The sequence below is a fragment of the Pezoporus flaviventris genome, unplaced genomic scaffold (genome assembly GCF_033815535.1).
Source record: "Pezoporus flaviventris isolate CSIRO_AGI_PZ_B2104156 unplaced genomic scaffold, CSIRO_AGI_Pfla_v1 ptg000002l, whole genome shotgun sequence".
NCBI lineage: Eukaryota > Metazoa > Chordata > Aves > Psittaciformes > Psittacidae > Pezoporus > Pezoporus flaviventris.
In genome coordinates, this window is record NW_026892550.1 from 88,276,901 (window position 1) to 88,296,392 (window position 19,492).

A 19,492-nucleotide genomic window follows, 5' to 3' on the forward strand; every position below is an offset into this window, starting at 1 on the left:
GAGGAAGGGATACATCTCCAGTGATGAAAATGGTTCACTGCTGGGGTGGACTGCCTGGAGAGGCTGTGGAAAGCTAGAGTTTGGCTGGGTTTTTAAGAACAGGTTAGACAAACAGCTGTCAGTGTTTGTTTGGCTGATGCTGCCTCATGGCAAGGGGATGCATTAGATAACTTGCTGAGTTCCTTCCAGGCTCCTTTCCCCCATGTGATAGTGCTTTTGCCTTAAACTCTTTGAGTCTGTGAAAATCTGTTTTCATCCTAGGTCTTAAAGGGTTTTCTGAGATCATCATTAGCTTTTCCTCACAGGGTTTTATGAGATTTGATGTGTGTTATACTGATTTTACAGATGGAGAAGCTGCATCAGTTATAACTGTGTTTTAAAGGAAAAAAAAACCTGTGTGCAGCTTTAAGCATCCCAGCTTCTGTGGAGGTTAGTGCTTTAACTAGTAATTCGTATCAGCCACTGCAGATTTAGTGGCAAACTCAGCCAATAAAACCCATGTCATACTTGAATTTAAACTTATCCTTGGTTTTGGGTTGGTTTTATTTATTTAATTATTTATTTATTTACTTATTTATGTTAAAGAGCATTGGTCACCTATAGAAGATATATTTTGTTGCCGTGTTTAATACTTCACATGCTCAGGTGCTTTCATCAGTTTGCTGATGTTCCTGCCTCTTCTGGGCATGCTCAGCATTTCATGTAGCATTTTTGCAGCATTATTGTAAGGAGACTTCTTTTTTTCTTTCAAGTAGAAAGCAAAGGCATTTCTGTGGGTTCTGACATCAAATGTGGTGTCACTGAATACTCACAGTGCTCCCTCATTGCTATGAACTACTGCCAGAAACTCACGTAGGAGTTTAGTGATGATAATATATGAAAATACCAGAACTAGTCCAAAGTTATACAGAATCTTCTCAGTCTGGGGTTTCACTACAAATGTTAAGATCAGGGCAGGCTGGCAAAAGCCTGCTTGGCTTTCTGCACTGCACTCAGGAATATATTTTTCTTTCTGCTTTAAATTTACTCAGATTTTTAATGCGAGTTACATTGCTTTGTAAGATGTGCCTGCCCTCAGATATGCAGCCAATATACAATAAGAACATTACAGTGGTTTCACCAGCTGATTAACAAATGCAAACAAAAGAGGTTTTTTCCTGCCAGCCTGGAAGTATCCCAGCCACTCTTGAGCAACGGCTGTACGCTGCAGTTCAAGAGACTCCAGGTCCTTCCGGAGCTGGGCATCCCTCATGAGAGTATCACAGAATTAACTAAATTGGAAAAGACCTTTAAGATCATCAGGTCCAACCTTTACCCCAGGACTGCCAAGTCCACCACTAAGCCATGTCACTGAGGGCCTCATCTACGCGGTTTTGAACACTTCCAGGGACGGTGATTCCACCACTTTCCAGGGCAGCCTGTGCCAATGCCTGACCACCCTTTCGGCGAAGACATTTTTCTTAATACCCAATCTAAACCTCCTCTGACACAGCTTGAGGCCATTACCTCTTGTCCTGTCACTTGTTCCTTGGGAGAAGAGCCCAGCCACTTTCTCTCTCCATCCTCCTTTCAGGTAGTTGTAGAGTGATAAGGTTCCCCCTGAGCCTTCTTTTCTCCAGGCTAAACAGCCCCAGTTCCCTCAGCTCTTCCCCAGTATGGATCAAGGCCTCAACCTTCAGATGCACAAATTTAAGGGCTGTCAACTCTGGCCTCCCTGTTAATTTCAGCTTCTGAGTTCAAGCACAAGGGCAAAGGACCACCACTCTGAAATGTTTTGGGACTGTATGTATCAGCAGACACACTGGCTTTTTTTGAGATTTCACTTGAGAAGCTAAATGAAACCTGCAAGTGGTAGGGAGAGGATGAATTTGATTCTTTCAAAGAAGTTTGGCAAAACGACAGTTTTAGTGGGACTGTATTTTATGCTTCTTTTTCAGAAAGATCTAGGTAGCTGCCATGGTGCTTTACTAGTAACTTCAGAGTGACACAGGTTTGTCTCACCTAAAAGATGGCTGCTAAATCAAACATATGAAATTGAAGTGGATGTAAACTAATGTAGAAGTGTTTGTGCCTGTTTGTAGAAACTGAAATAATGAGAGATGAGAGCTTTCTACCTGTTAAATAAAGATTCCTGAAGCTTAGCTTCTGCTTTTCATGAGCTACTATCAGAGCATTTGAGAAAGGCTAGGAGGGTCTGCAGAGTTTATTGAGAGTGGTATTACATATATTAGCAGCACCACATTTGTGTGACTTTTGCAGCACAGAAAGTGCTTTACAGAATACCAACCGATCGTGTCATCTAGTTTGACTCCTTGATTCATTTTTGGGTTACCTTTCATAGTTCTGGTCTCTTCTGAACACAAAATGGGGAGCTGACCTATCAAGAGTGTTGCAAAATTTGAGTGTAGTTTGCAGAAAATGCAACAGAAGTCACAGCATTAATAACAAATATTCAACACATTCGGTAGATTTCCTTAAGTAATTTTTGACTTCACCTTGCAGGGAATGGCTCGATCTGTCTACCAAAAGCATAACCCCAGGGTCCCCTGGATCCCCAAAGCAGCATGAATTTGCCTAAAGGTCAGCTGGTATGGTGATCTTACATATGAAAGCACAGTTCCCTGTTTAGGATGGAAGAAGCTGGAGACATCCCCCACCCCCCAGGACCCTTGCCTCCTGTGAGAAAAGTCATGATAGATCACACATATGAGAGATATAGCTCTCTTTTTCTGACAGCTGCAAAACTTAAAAGCAGTGATTTGAGGAGGAGTGATAGATACTGCCGGATTGGCCTTCCCCAGTATAGCACGCATCTATTCTTCCTGCGTGTAGCACGTAGCCAGCTCGTTACGGTTCTGTGCAGAATGATTTCTCTGCATGGCCAGGTGATGCTTAAGGAGACTAATGAGAAGAATGATACAGCCCAGAACACTGGTGTCAGGAAATATATTGCAAGATGTCTATCTTGGGGAAGCTGTACGCTGGGCTTGTCTTATTATATATTTCAAAGGGGATGTCTGTGTCATCACCAAGTTAGACATGCACCCTGCCCCATACTGCATTCAAATTAGATTTTTAGGTTTTCTTTCAAATAGCTATCCATTCAGTTTTTATTAGCTTAATGATAGGCTCTGTGTTGTACGGGGGCAAAATAAGGGTCAGTCGCACTGGTACACCGTTCTTTTGAAGTGGGAACTTGTTTCTGCGGCCATTGTAATATAGCTATGCAAGTGTCAGAGGACAGGATAGAGGCTGTCTTCTTTTTGTTGCTTCTGATTTTTGTGAGGAAAATCAAATAAATGTTCCCAGTGGAAAAAGGAAGTCAGCAGCTGTATGTGATGACCAGAGAATGTTTTTGTGCAGTGACATTGTAAGTACCTGGTCTGTTGTCAAACTGGAAAAAAAAAAAAAAAGCCTTTTCTTTTCCTCCCGCTGTCAACCAAAGTGGAGAAAACCCCTGTGAATTTTCATGAGATACCTTTTCCTCATTTCCAGCACTTAACAATCCAATTATATTTGGTTTTATGCTAGTGTTTGCCTCTATTGCCATTGTTAGGTTTTTGAGTCAGAGTGATTTTTCCATCCTGATGGTGCAGATGAAAAATATGTTTCATTATGACTGGTTATAACCCTGGAAATCTTTTCTCTCGCTTGGGTTGATGATGATTTTTTATGTTTCATTCTGTACTGATGCCTAAAGTGAAGTAGAATGAACCATAAGGAAGCTTTGTGAAAATATAACCCCTTCTACTCTGCAGAATTATCTTGAAAAAAGCTTGGATCTTTCTAATTTTATATGTTGGGTTTTTTCCCCCTACTATTATTCAAGTAGTTTTTACAAATGAATGTTGTTTTCGTAAGGTTGTTTATGAGGGCACTGCGCTTAGCAGCCCCTGCTCACCTGTGAACAAATTGCATGCTGCAGATAAGGAATCTAGTTGTTTCTCGATAGGGTGACCTTATAAACAGATTCTGCAGCAAGGCAAGCTTTTAAATTCCTAACCAAATATATTATGTGAGTAATAAAAAGAGTTCCTCAAAATGGCCACAGAGGCATTTCAGAGCACGTTCTTGGGAATATGCACTTGTGCTACCATTCATTAAGTTTGCTTTCAGCAAACATTCCCATGAATGAAATTTTATTCACTAGTCATTATGATTAGTACTTTGCTATCATAACAGTAAACAGATGTTTTGTATAGGGCCAGAACCTGATTTTGTCTGAGGCTGGAGAAACATCTTATCAGGTCTCCAGAGCATGTATTGTCTAAATATAAGACCAGACTCAGCTAACAGCTCATGACTGGGAATTGCAAACCCTCAGAGACCAGGATGAATGCAGAACCATACCAAATGTTATACCATTTGAACTACAGTATGTTGCAGTGTTACAAGTCCACTGAATATGAATGTAATTATGTATTTTTATGATATAAAGGTGGTTTTGTTGATGATAATTAGTTTTACGAATAAAAGGGAATATCTACAGATGCAGTTCATTACTATGCCAAACTAGTTTATACACACACTAATGAACACACTGGAACTGGACTGTCTTAGGGTTTGGTTTTTTTTATTTAAAAAATGGCCTAACCCAAATATATGTGCAAGGAAAATCCCTGGATTTTAGGTTATACCAGACTTAGACTCTGAGTTATGCAAATACATGGACTCCCAGAATGTGAGTAAAGCCCTTCCTGGAAAAGTTACATGAAATTTTTAGCTATGCAGAGCTGAAGTACGCTTGAAATCTTGTTTCTTCCAATCTAGAAGGACATAAAAGAGCAGAGGTATACTGTCACATTGGAGGAGGATGACTGTGGCAGGGCACTTCCAACTTCGGGTTTGCTATATCAGAAATGAGAGACCAAAAAAGCATGGCCAATTTGAATATAGAAATGGTAGCTAAGCCTAGGCACAAAGCGCTGGATCTCATTTGCTGAGCATAATGTGTATGATGTTGCTGTGTGTGCCTTCACATACTAGGGAAAAAGCATGTATTCCGTGCCTTGGAGGTATGCAGTCTGACTGGCCGATTTGTAGAGTCCTTCAGCATGCAGTGACTGACACTGGCTACTATCTGGAGCATTGATTCTTGGGCGTGCCAGAGTGCAAGATGTTCTGTGGTCATGGGTACAAAGTGCATAATGTACATGTGCAAAATGAAAAGGTTCTGTGGGGTGGAGGGAAGGAGCTGTTAAAAAGTCAGTGTGCCAATCCCTTCTATTACTCAAAATAACCATTCCTGTCTGTCCGTAGATCAGACAGAACAGTTTGTTGGCAGCAGAGCTAAGCACAGGACATTAAGTATTTCTCCTCTTTTGTTGTCTTACTGCTCTCTTTTCTCATGTCATGTGAAAGAAAGCAAATAATCTGGTTCGGTTCTTTGACATTTATAATTAATTAGTCCTTCATTACTCTTATCGTGTTTGCCTGTCTTTTTCTCTGACTTTTCCATTTTCTACTTTATCTCTCAATGATCAGATCCAAGAAATCATTCAAATGATTTCTTTTTAACCAGTAAATGCAGCTTTACAGCATTTCTTTTTTTTTTTTTTTTCCCTTTTGAAGAAAGACTCGGTCCCTTCTTTTGTTCATCCCACTGCAAAAGTTGTCATGTTCTGGCACTGCAGTCACTTCTAAGACCTTGAGCTATCATGTATTCTGTTGGTATTTGAGGAATTGAAAATCAATCACATAGCCTTATGGCTTAGGTTCAGCACAATTCTATTATGCCCACTCCCAGAAGTCAATTCAAACCTTTTGGGTTATATTTCAAAGCCTAATCAAGCTTGCTGTCCAGACTGGTTTGGGCTCAATTCATGCTTGTCCATGGTCTGTTTATTAGAAGGTTTTTTTTTGTCAGAAACTTGTGTGGAAAAAAAAAGTAATTTTTTATAACAGTAGAATCATTCAGTGGGCATTTTAGAAAGAGAAGCCACCCAAATAAGTTTTGTGGTAGAAAATGCTTACTTATTGTAATGCACTTCTGCAAATATGTTTGAAGATATCTTTTTAAAGAAATGCTATGTTGGTACAAGTGTTCATAAAAGTACTTTGTCATAAAAAGATGCACCAGTTTACTGGTTTACTGTTTTCCAGTTCTGTCTTGTTAAGCTGGTACAGAAATTATTTAGTTTTTAAATATTGTAGATACAACCCTAAACCTAGATGGTGACTTTCATGCTTTGGACCATGTGAACAAATGAAGATGATGCCTCCAAGCAGATGGGCCAGCCTCCTCCAAGCATGAGTTGTGCCACCGCCACTTGGCAGGCACACATGGGACTGTACCATGACTATATCAATCACCTTATTTCCAGCAAGTGCCAAGAACTCACCCTGAGAATGAAAGAAGCTCTATATGTAGCTGGCCATTACCAATTCTCAGTGAAAACATATACCTCATATGTGCTGGGGGCAGATCAGTCTCATCTCACTGGGGAGAAAGCAGTGACAGGCTCTTAGTGGGGGCATTTCCTGATGATTTATAGAAGTCTCCTCATTAAGTGAAAGCCTGGTGGCCATTCTATAGGAGTCAAGTGCAGTATAAATAGGAAACAACCCTCTCCTTCAGCCCGCCATGGGTAAAGGCATTGCTCTTCATTCTTCATGCTTCTTCTCATTCTGTATTCTGCAGAGGCGCAGAGATTTTCTCCAGTGGATGCTCGACTCCTGTGACTCAGCTGACTCCCCAGCAGCTGGGTGTTTTGATGTGATCAGTCCATCTGCTGCTTCCAGACAGAACAAGGTGCCTCTTGCTGGCAGGGCCCCATCTGAAAAGGTTCAGAAGACACTAACAGAGGATGAGATAGCAGGCCAGGCTTTCCTGTTCCTGATTGCTGGGTATGAGACCACTACTAGCACGCTGTCCTTTGCTACGTACTTGCTAGCCACCAACCCAGAGTGCCAGGAGAAGGTTCTTCGGGAGGTTGATGAGTTCTCAGCAAAACATGTGAGTACGATGTGGTGGTGTGGAGCTTCATGCAGGGAGCAAGACAATATGAATGTTGTCATGCCACTGCGGCACATGCATGGCCCCTATTTGTCTCAGTTAAATATGCATATATTAACATTTTATTAATATTTTCAGTAAAAAAAAAATAATCTAGATGAATATATATTGTCTAGGGTTTTTTTGAAACTTAAACAGTGTCACTTTACAGCAACTGAAGAAATGGCCCAGAAATTTTGTTTTAGAGTGAAAACTTAATATTTACAAAATATTTTACACTGTTGAAATTAATCAGCTGTTTTCAGACTCCAAAACTGCACATTTCTATTTTTTTTCCTCTTGTCCAGATACTTCTATTGGTTTTGTAGTCAATTTTATTTACTAGTCTTTGTAAGGACATAAAAGTCTTTCTTACAAACCATAAACTGCAGAGTTTTGTTTTATATGTTCATACTATTTTTTTTCTTCAGCAGCAGAATATATGTGTATGCTACAAAAGAAAAAAAAAACAAATCACAATATCTAATTCACTTATGCTATATTCACGTTACTTCCCCTTCACTATCTGTATTTACTAAGGGCATTTATGTTTCCTAGATAACTGTTGAAAATATTTGGTATATCTGGCAGGCCATGCAGCAGGCATTCTTCCACCCTACACTTTGCACAAGTTGTCAGTTATGCGAATTCAGATCAAGGGTCTTTTTCTATTCGTGAATGCTTTTATAATGGATCATGAAGCTGACAGGAATAAAATGACACCAGGCGTGGCTGTCTTGCAGGATTTTAGCTGCTGGATTTGCATGCTGAAAGCCTTTACTATACATTTTTGGAAGTTTCATGCTTTTTATGCATTCTATCCTCTGTGTTATACTTACAGAACAAGAAAGTTGTATAATTTGCTGCTTTGCTGGTAATAGAAAATTCTTGACTCTGCAACATGTGCCCATGCAAAAGCTAATGCTTCCCTCCTCCTGCTTGTGCGAACATAAACACCAGGATTTGTGTACACAGAAAATGTCTTATTTTGTCTTGCATGATGAGGTTCTGAGCATGCTGGTTCTCTGGATAAGATTGATTTTGCTCTGAGGGTGCAGATGAATGACAGCAGTCAAGGTTAGGACTGTTCAGTCTGATCCATAGAGCTTTTATTGGTGCATACTTCATACCTCTGGTGTGAATTAACTCAATACAGTGAAACCGTTCATGCATTATGTTCTAACCTATAGCACTTGGGTTATCTGCTTAGGTTATTAGCTCTACAACACTCCAGCTGGAGCACATTTACTTATTTCATTCAAGTACGTCAGGCCTAATTGTGCCTTTGTTTCTGGGTAGTTCAATTGACTTTCTTAAGGATGCAAAGATGTGAAGGTGCAACTTGGCCTGCAGTATGTGCAGTTTACTGGTCAACACTGATGGCAGAGTTGCACATGGAAACTCCTGCTATGCAGCCGCAAGGAAAATACAGTTCATCTGCTTGCCAGTTCCTGGAAACTGCCAGCCTAAGAAACCAGAGTGAAATTGCTGGGAGAGGTATCCAATATGATAGGTACGTGATGCATTCATATGTGTCTGTAGATGGGGATATGAATTAATAAACTTTTCCATGTAAGTGCATAGAAAGGTGACTGCAAGCAGTTGTTAGCTGGACAACTGTTTGCAGGCATTTAACATAGGAAGACCATGTATACGGCTGTGTCTATGTTAACAAGCAACATGCTCCTGTACACACATATTTGCTACCTAGTTACTGCATGCAGGCTATGTACACCTTAGGGGGTAGGGTTTATTTTGGATTACTTTGAGTTTGGCCCTGTGTATTAAATTGCCCCTAGCAGTTGGGCCAATATTCTGGTTTAGTTCCGGTTAAAGGAGCCCTTGCAGTGCACTTGACAACTGCATTGTGAACCAGTGCAAGACTCTTACATGTGAGTGCACTCGTGATCTAAACTAGAGAACTAAATGGAGCCTATGTTGTTTATAGTCTGTCTGAGCTATCACTCACTGTTAGTAGCATTACCATAATAATCTGATTCAAGCTTGTGATGCTTGACTGTCTTTGTTTTCTAACAGGAATATTTTGCTAATAATTTCAGCTTTTGCAGTATCTAGGAGGGGTTGTAGAGCCGGGGACTCTTGTGGCAGAGAAACTAAAACTTGGTGTAGGGAGACTGCACTCAAATGAATTATTTTTTCAAGTCAGCACTGTACACAATCTGTGCAGTGCCTCAACTGAAACTGGTGGCATCATCCCAAACCATGCTGTCTCATGTCATATATTCATTGGAAGTACCATTTAAATCATTTCCCCATACTTCACTAGTTTTCAGGTTTAGCTTTAGATGATGCATATATGGCTGTATGGCCATAGAGAAGAGGGAGAGAAATATAATTATTCATCTACTGTCCTTGATACCAGGAAATTCATAGCTCCAATCTGTTCAGGCCCATCCTTCATAAGATTTCCTATTATAAACAGCTCATGATCTGAGTGGAGATAGTGCACTACTCAAGGAGCCCATCCCAGAATAAGGAAAAAGGTGCAGCAGTTCAGTCCCCTTAGTGACTGTAATTAACCACTTTTAGCCTAGAAAAAAGATCTATGGGAACGGTTTGCAAGTTATGGGAGCAGAAGCTATTTTAAAACTGGGTATATATAGATGCTCTGTTCAGTTGTCATGCAAGGGAGAGGAAGGGAGGGGGCATAGCAGCTACAGACTCACAGTTAGTTATAAAGTCAGTTGCTAAGAAATTTGATTAGGTTATTGCTTGTACTCAACACATCAGCTGTGCTCTTATCAAGGTGCTTTGCAGTTTTCAGAAAGGAAGGGCTTAGAAGGCCAAATGTAGAATGATACAGTTAGGTTATTATGACTGGGGGTGAAAGACTGCTTTGATTTGCAGACACACAACTGTTAAACACAGTACCCTCTTCAACCAAATTTATACTCAGGTAATTATAACTACAAAATGCTCTCCACCATGTTCCCCTTCCTTCCTCCAACCATTTTAGTTGCCTCATGCAACATTTTTTATTGCCCTGATCTGTGGTGTAGAGCTGTGGTCTGATTTTACAGCAGCTGCTGTGTATGATCCCAGAGATAGCTGTACTTTGGTGGTGGACAGAGTGATATATACACTCATTTACTAAAGTTTATAAAGACATGTGAGAGCCATCTGAGAAAAGATGCTATAAGAGACAGTGCAGTTCCAGGTTTTTTTGGCGCACCAGTTAAAACTCCAAAGCACAGTGACCTTGTGATAGCCAATAAGGACAGCAAGGTTGGTCCATCTGGGTGTACAGAAGGATTTTGGTGGCTCTGGGTATTGTACTTAAGGATACCCCAGAATTTGCTCTGATCTTCATCTGTCTTGCTTGCACAGTAGGTGCCTTAGCAGAATGGGACAACAAAAATAGAAAGGAGACAGCCAAGGCACTGGTGTGATAGAGATCTCTGTGCTAGCTTGGCACAAACTGCTGCAGTGCGGTGCAGAAACGCAAGGTTAGTGCTGGACGTGGTCTAGCCCCTGTGCTGTGCCAGGAGTTGGAAGCCCAGAAGAGAGGCACATCTGACTGACCATGTTGTACTGCTGTGTTGTGTCCAGCCGCGTTTGTCTCAAAGCTGTCTTGGGAGACCTCACTGCCTCTCTCCACCTCTCTGAATATGCTGTAGAGATGGCATTTGCAGGCAATTGTCTTTAGAGAACAGGGCCTGGAGCTAGTAATGGATTTGTAATCTCTTTACTTTGTGTTGTTTTTTTTACCTCAGGACCTTCCTCATCTGTTCACTAAAGAACTTTTTAAGTGTTCTCTTGTCTGATGTGTGGAGGCTTGGTGATGTCTCTTTCCCTGAAAGTGAGATGAGGCATCTGGTCCATTTCAAACTCTGGCAAACAGGGGAAACCTCTATCCTTGGTTATCGTAGAGGGCAGGACACACAGGTTGTTGCCCTCCTCTCCTCTGTCTGGGTTTTTGGAATGTAAAGTAAGGGAGTGAACAGCTTTTCATCATCCCTGGGGAAGCAGAGAGACAGGGTACTGAGTGTGACTACCGTCTTACACACTGCACCTTCCCATTCTACCTGTGAATTCCTGTGTGTGTTCCAACTGCGCTGCGAAAGACAAGTTTGAACATAATTCCTCTAACAAACAAATTGAAATTAAAAATGTAGAGACTCTGTACTTCTTTGTGAATCCTTTGGGGGTGTAGTATGTGCCCTGTGAAGGGCCATCAGCTGAAAACAAGATGCACCTATTTGCTGGATGTGTAGCCTGATTTGATACCATGAAGACAAAATAAACGAGATGAAAAGACAGTTAAATGTGAGCTAGTGAGGGCAGGACGCCTACATCTGTGTGTACATAAGGGAGTATTATGTTTTGCAGAGACCACAGATCTGTTTCCAGGACAGCAGAGAGGGGTCAGATCTTCAGAAGGTTGTAAACTGGCGCGTGTTTGGTATTAGTACAGGTTTGATGATATGTATCAGTGGAGAAGCTAGCCTGGTATATACAAGTAAAAGAGGGTGGGGAGGGGGAGAAGGTTGCTATTTCAGGACCAAATTATTTTCATGGCATTTGTGGCTATCCTCCCCTAAATTGCTAGAGGTTATACAGTTGTGAAAGAGATGTTTTATCTGCATTAACCAAGTAACAAGCCATATGCCCATGGTCTTTGCCCTTTCCATTGCAGTAAAAAATGATCCCTGTATGATGTTTTTAAAGAGCCTTTCAGAAGACATGCATTTATGAACAGTTTTTGCCCTTGTGACTGATTATTTTGTTGAAAAGCGAGTTGATTTTTGTGTGCATGTGTGCTTAGCAAAAGCATAGCAAATGTGCAGCATACATTTGTTCTGAGTAGACGGACACTTGCTCCTGAGTGCCGCTGCACTGTGAGCTGCTCTGTGTGTTTTCTCCTAAGCCACAGTGCTTAAGGCATGCAAAGTCGCTGCATCTTCCACACTGGGGGTTCCCATAACATGAAGCCTCTCCTACCTCTCCCCATTTGAATGTCTTCCTCCTCTCAAGCCTGGGTCATTCACAATTATAAATTATATTTTGTTGTTTCATGGGACTGCATAGTTTTAGACAGGAAAGCAGTGGCACAAAATAGATAGCAAAACCATAAATGATCACGTTAACTTCTCATAAGAAGTTATTTGTTGCCCTTAGGTGAAACATGGGAAGTGTTGCAAAGTAAACAGATCAAGCTAAACCGCTGAAATGAGGGTAATTTTCTTGAGAGAGGGAAAACAAGTATGTTTTGGGGCAGCAAAGGAGGGCATAAGAGGTATAAGAATGAACTGCTCTGTCTCCATGTAATACAGAAATGCATATTTGAAGGTGCTGACTGTAGGGACATCTGGAGCCAGAAGCACCCTGAATTCTAATTGCGGCTTCAGGAATAATTTACTGCGCATTCTCCCTAATAGGCAATCATGTCTTGCATTAACAAATGGGAAGACTTGGATACTTGCAAGTTTTGGGTTTTAGCTCATAATTACACAAACCTCTCATTTCTTAAAGCACCACAAGGAAAAGTTGATTAAAGGCCTAGTGCTAGTTACAGAACCTGAGATGCGTTGCTGCACTGGTACGTAAGGCTGCAAGGGCTTCACGCTAACCAGAAGAGGTCTGGTGAAGGACAGAGTAGCAGTTCTCTCCTTGTGGTTGCTTGTGCCTAGGAATACTTTCAGAACCCCTGACAAAGGTGCAGGAAAGCACAGGTGTCAGGACTAGTAAATAAACAGATGAAAGGGGAGCTACTATTGTAAAACATCCAGTAGAAGCTGCAAGACCAAGCGGGTTTTCCATTCTGCTTTTAGAATGCCATGTACAGCCCTTATTTATCACCGCTTGATATGATACTCAATAACATTAGTGTGGAGGGGAATGAAGAGCAGTATAAGCCCCTGCATGTGTCTACTCCATCAAATTTTCCTACCCACACAATGCACACAACTATTCAGTGCTGGTGTGACTTACCAACATTTTCACCACTGGCCAAAGACTTTAATAGAAATCTTCTGTTCTCATAAATACTTTTCTGTTACTCTAAGGCCCAGGAATATTTTCAATATGTCTAATTGTAAATGTTGACCAGACTATGTTTCAACTGTATTCTTTCATGTCAATGATATTGAATGATGCCAGCCCAAAGTTATTTCAATCCATAGTTTCATTTATGAAAAGGTACAGATTAATTCCATTTTAACTGCTGTGTGTGGTCATTTGTGAATGGGCCAGGTTGACCTGTACTGATACATAAGCTCCTCCTTTATGATTTATGACCTTGGCACTGTAATTTATCAGACATACCAGGTGTGACAGTTGCTCATCTGGGGTAACTTGGCACTTGATCATTGACTTGAGTAGAGTCATACTATTTTGCACTGTCTTGTGATTCTGTTCTTTGCACTGAAGAGCTCCTTCACTAATATCTCTGCAGTCTAATAGAGATATCTTACTGTAAAGAGATTTTGCCAGTTCACAATTTCCCTTCCCATGAAATTCTCAGAGACCAGTGAGAGGTAGGACCATTTTTATGGCATCTCTGTACCTGATTGAGTACTTCAGACTTTTAAGCTGTTTACGCAGAGAATCTCCTTGGCAGCGCAGACTGTGAAAATGAGAGGTGAAAGTCAGAGACATGGCATTGTCAGGGAATTACCACAACAATTTGCCTGAGTTTCATGCAGTATCTCAAGGCACTATGCTCTCAGAAGCTTGCAACTTCAGAGACTAAGCTTCACTAAGCAAATACTGCTGACGGTGGAGGCTTGCATTTATCAAGGGAGACTGAATTGTAAATAGTTTGCAGAAAAAGTCCACAGGAGAGAGCTGCTGTTACAGATGCATATGCATACATGCGCAAAACATACAAAACCAGTAAGCACAACCACTATTGTATGGTATTGCTGTTTATTCTATTGAAGGAAATGAACTTTGATTTATTTTCCTAAGAAGGTGTTGCTGAGCCTCACATCATTCACAAGTTTCAACTGTTAGCAGTCAGTTTTGTTAACAAATAAAAAGACGCTTTTTAAATATGTAGAGGCTAAATGCTGTTTGGTTATATTTCTGCAGTTCTTCATACAGTTGCTCGGTGTCTGAAATCAGTTAATTGTCTTTATCTCGTGGTGCTTCTGTACATACAGGTTAAAGGTTGCATAGTTAGGATAAGACAATAAATCCTTCCCTGCATTTCCTCCCTTCTATTAGTATCTACTTAGAATCTACTGATTGGAATGCGGGTGGTTGGAATGCAGGTTTTGGACTCATGAGACCCAAAGTCACTTTTCTTGTGAAGAAATTATTTTGGTTCCAAACTCATCCTATTTTCAACCACTGAAGGAACTCTGAGACTCAGGGCTTTGGTCTCTTTACTGAATTGTGTCCGCTGTAGAAGAAGAGGTAGCCTGAGAAAGCTCTTGAGCTCAAGGCCTCCTCGTGTTCACCCACTTTGCCACAAGCATGTTGCTAGATTCAAAGACTGAGGGGAAGTGCCCAGGGGAAAAGCTTAGGCTGTTTGCTCACTGTGCAGACTTTAGCAGGTATCTCTTTGCATGGGTTGCCTTCTGTCCCAGGCACCCTCAGCCACCAGCCAGAGCTGTTCTGAAGGGCTTTCTGGGAGATTGCTGTTGCTTGCTCTTGTTTTACAGAAGCTGTGGTTTGTAGTCCGCCACAGTCATCCTTTAGCAGAAGCATTGGCAAGCAGGAAGAGTGTGAACAGCCATGAGCCACATAAGGGCAATTCTTTTTGCTTACCATGTCTCTGTGGTTCTTATGCCATATCTACGAGTGACTGCTCTCTACAGGTACCTCTAAAAAAGATAAGCACTTCCTGGAGAGTCAGGTTATTTATAATACAGAAAGAGTTGAGTTAATCAGCTGGTAAGTCCAGGGTATCTCTTAGGAATGTTTTATCTTTGCTTTTTTGAAAGTCTACTGTTAGCTTAGATGGACAAAATAAATGTTTTAAATCCCAGTGATATCTTGGCATTGTCCCCTTCCTTGATTTTTTTCCAAGAACCCTACCAAAAAGACAACGTGGGTATGAAAAAAACCTTATTTCTTTCCAGGAGAAATGCTTTCAACAGCTGAAAACTGGTGATTCTATGTGGCCTGGAATGAGGTGTTGCTGAAATGATTTATGTGCCCATATTTCAAGGAACTTTCTGTTGTTGTTGACATTGCAGGGTTCATTTACCACTCTTCACTAAAATAGGGAAAAAAAAAAAGAAAAAGACTTTTATTTTTCCATTTGTTCAGTTCAAGCTTATCAGTCTCTTGTTCATGAAGACTAATTTATCTTTTTCTTGCAATGTCATATGTTGCTCATTGACTCTGCCTTATTGCTATTCTTGAGCAAAACTGATTCTTAGGTAATGTACGTTAGACAGATACTCGTTTTCACCCCTGAATTTTCTTGATATTTTGCCATCCTCATAATAACTGACCCACTATCACTGCTACAGGTTTCATGTTAAAGAATAAATTTTTCTAGTGACATGGAACATTTAATGGTGAAGATGTTAATAATACAGTACTTTAAATGTGATTAGGCAGATTTTATTTTTTTTTCAAGAGAAAGTAAAGGGAAGAATGTGTTTTCCCTGTCTTTTTATTCCTTTTCCTCTTCCATCTGAGGTTTTTATGGAGGAAAGAGCATTATTTGCTTTTAAGGTAAGGAAAAATATCGCTGCTGAGGAAGAAACTGGTTGTAGTTTTCTTCAGGATTTGTGTATCTCAGCATCTCCTGTGTACTACTCTGGAAATTATATAGCAATCAATGTGCTTCCCCAAGGAACAGAAAAAAACAAATACATACAAATATCAATGATTAATCAGTGCTAACTACCAGCATCAGTTGTGAACTTTTTATCTAGGAGCATTTTTGCAGGTTCTAGGTAGACTTGATAGAACAGTTTTTGCACTGGGCAGTCCAGCGTTGCAGAAGTGAGTAAGTAGATAATCTCAAACTACTGTAAATAGCACCATCCCCCTCCACAGCTTTGCGAGGGACATACTGTCACCAGTCTAGCCAGAGATGTTACATATGGCAGGAAGAGAGGTGCACATGGCACAATTTATCAGGAACAGGGATTCCCTTCCTGGGTGTAAGTGCCTGATCTTTGGATGGCAGTCTGTCTAATATCCAGAAATTTCTTCTGTGTGAAGTAGAGGTCGAGTCCAGAAAGGTATTATACTTACATATATATGTGTTTTTTTTCATGGAAATCAGGCACCACAAAGTTTTCCATAAGGTATGTGCTGCTGAATTGTAAATACCCAGCAATGAAGGGGAGGACAGCCAGCCATAAGTACAACCTCAGATGCAAGAAATTAGAGAAACCAAACCATCTGGCCCTGAAAGACCTTACAAATGAGAAAGGGTGGCCTTGGACACCTGTGTCAGGACCTTACACTATGGCTTAGTGTTAACACCAGTAACATTCATCAGGCAGAAACTTGTCTCCTGGGGAATATTAAACACTAAACTAAATGAAGAAACATTTTCAAGATCTTTGTTAGCATCCATTTGGAATGAGATCCCTTCATGTCCCCAGACTGACAGATTCTTCAGGGAATAAAAATACTGGTCCAGCCCTGACATCCTCATCCACTGTGTGGATCTCCACTGATATGTCTACTTCTGAGATGCCTTCCAGAAGTATTGGGGAACAGCTCATAAAACAAAAAGCAAGTAACAAATTTGTGTGCACGTGCATACGTCTGCATATGAGAGAGAGGAGGAAGCAGAGAATGAATCATGGCTGAAGAAAAGAAGGTCTTTCATCTGAAAGTTCAACACAGATTTCTGAATTGCACATATTATATGCATAAGGTGCAAAATCTGAGCTGAGGAGAACACATGCCTAATTTGTTAAGAGACAGCAAATCCCCACCAGCAACCAAGAAGAAATTAAACTTGTATTCATCATATTCATAGCTTAAAAATTATGTTAGCTTGTATGAATGTGAGGTCAAAATGGAATTTTTCCTCCAGCTATGTACATAAATTCGGTAGCATTAATAGGAAGTAACCAGTCCATTTATTTGTCAATAAGCATTCAAAGTGAAGGCTGAATGAGCCTGTGCCAGAAGGAATGGAAACTAGTTTGCATTTCATGATTATGTAAAGCAGTTCTTGGTAGAATGAACTTCTTGTGACCTCTTCTCCCCCCCCCCCCCCCCCTTTTTTTTTCTTTTCTCTACCACCCTGGCAGCACATATGTATTTAAATAATTTCCATTTCTAACAATGTGTTTGTGTGTTACTTTTAATCAGTGTGAGATGCTTTTGCATTGTTTGTCCTTCCTGCTTTATCTTATGCTTCCATTTTTATGTGGAAAGAAAGAAAAAGTGGGATTTCTGGGATTTCTGGAGCACTTGCTCTAGAAATGTAGTGGTATTCCAGTGATGTGAATGAACATTTCCTTACTTAACCATGTAGCAAGACTGGAGCAGAGGGAGTAGTCAGGAAAACACAAAGAAAAGTAGGAAATGCATGCTACTTGAAGACTGTTCCATTTCACACCAGTTCATAGATTTTACTGTCTTGGAGAACTGGTTGATACCGTCACTAGTATTGCCAACTCATTTGATGTCTGGTTTTCAAAAGACACCATGGATCTTTTCCAAAATCAAATCCTTTACAGCAGCCTTAAAGCAAACTTGTACCTCAGTATAACTAGCCACACTTTGAATGTTTTGGTCAGTGTCCCAAAATGGGAAGTGGGCTGGTCAGAAGTAGAATTTCTCTGCTGTGGCAGCTGCTGAGATAGGCATTTGGGGCCTCATTCAGGGGAGTCTGAGAACTTTTATACACTAGAAATGCCAGGAGCTTTCATGGATGTGACTGTTGGTTTCTTGCCAGCACTGAGTGGATAAATAGGTGCCTGGACAGGTGAAGACTCATTTAATAATTAGTACCAAATTCTATAGTATCCTTAGTCAGGTCTCAGATGTAATGAGACTGAAAACTCAGTTACTTTCTCAGACCTAGGAATTATCTTTCCTGCCTACCACTGAGGCATAGTGCATTAGGGCACATTATGCAAGCAGAAGCATTCATTCTTTCGTCCTGTTGGCTCAGTATTTTGCACCTTTATGAAATCTGTGCTTTTGGAATTCAAAAAAATGTTGATATTAGTATTTTATATGTAAAACATTTTGGTTTTAAATGTGCTTAAAAAATGAGTTTCAGGAAAGTTTCTGTTAATAAGTGGGAGAAAACAGACGCATAATGTTTTTTTCTGTTTTGTATTTTTTTTAAAGGTTAACACACCCTCAGGTCAAAAGAAAGAATGTGTTAAAATGTTTGACCTTCTGGTGCAATAGGTATTTTGAATAAACTTTAGTATCTTTCTCAGTATTCCTAGTTACAATTCAAATCTAAAGGAAAAATGGAGAAGAAGTGAAACAGTTCTGGACATCAGGCAATTACCTGCAGCCCCTTGCTGCTGTTGTAGATTTAAATGAAGGAACAAGGAAGTAACAAGATGTCAGCGAGCCATTGTATTGTGAGCTGGAACAAAACACTTTTAAGAGCTCTTGCTTTTTGGAATTTGTTTTCAAGATGCATCAAGTTTATATGCAGTCAGGATACGATATGAAGATTTTGCGCAGTCAGGAATGAAGATTTAATAGCCTGACAGGTAGGAAACCTTACAGATAATTTCAAGGTGTTAATCTAACCTTGCTGTGCCTTTAATCTTTTGGCGTTCTGGTGAATGTAAAAAACAAAAGCTGACTGTTCTAATATCATAGAGTAGTCATGGAGAAAAAATTTCCTCCAGCAGAGAGGCCTTTAAATAAATTATTACTTTTTTTTTTTCCATGATGGCAAAAAATAACTGTAAGATGGATTTAAAGGGGAGTGAATTTACTAAATGCCCTGCATCTTTCTCTCTCGCTAATTAGTAACAGTCAAACGCTCTTGTTCTGTAGACAGTGACTACAAAGAAAAGGATAAAGAACTTGGGAAAGACTCTAGAGCTGAAATAATTAGGCAATTTATCATTTAGGATAATTGGACTTGTGCAAAGCAGCATTATTTGCCACAGGTTTCCATTTATTCTAACTGGGTGTGAAAAATACAGCTGCATTGATTGGGAAATGCTCTCAGTGTTTTTTCCAGTATGCATTGTGCCAGGGACGTTCAGTTCAAAGTGTGGTGTTCCTCCCAGTGATTTCTTTTCCCTCCGTGATCTTCAGAAGCAGCCTTCTAGCTTCTAAAACCTCAAACCAAAATTAGATTAAAGTGCCCAATATGGGGTCAGAAATGGGAGGAAAAGAGAGAGGGGTTTCCACTGGGGAATTTTCACTTAACAAATGAAAGCCTTTGCTTTGTTTCAAAGGAAAAATTGCCAAGTGGAGGCACATCTTAATCACATCAGTAGCCAGCTGAGATGTTTATGCTAATTTCCAAAGGTATGTAAGTATAGGAATCAGGGGGTCCAAAGCTCCTGCCTCTGTGATGTGAAAAGCAGAAGCGTTTAAGCACCACCAGCAGATAGCTCTGATGTT

General features: G+C 40.4%; 1 protein-coding gene across 9 annotated transcripts in view; it reads left to right on the forward strand.

Annotated features, from left to right (window-relative positions):
- TBXAS1 (thromboxane A synthase 1) overlaps positions 1-19,492 on the forward strand; it is a 239,321-nt gene that overhangs the window by 166,301 nt on the left and 53,528 nt on the right. For 8 of the 9 annotated variants that reach the window (XM_061444970.1, XM_061444964.1, XM_061444965.1 and 5 more), the window contains one exon: positions 6,641-6,955. The exons of the other annotated variant lie outside the window; for it this stretch is intronic. In XM_061444970.1, the coding sequence (XP_061300954.1) occupies positions 6,641-6,955 (315 nt within the window). The remainder of the gene's footprint in view (positions 1-6,640; positions 6,956-19,492) is intronic. 9 annotated transcript variants of the gene reach the window in all.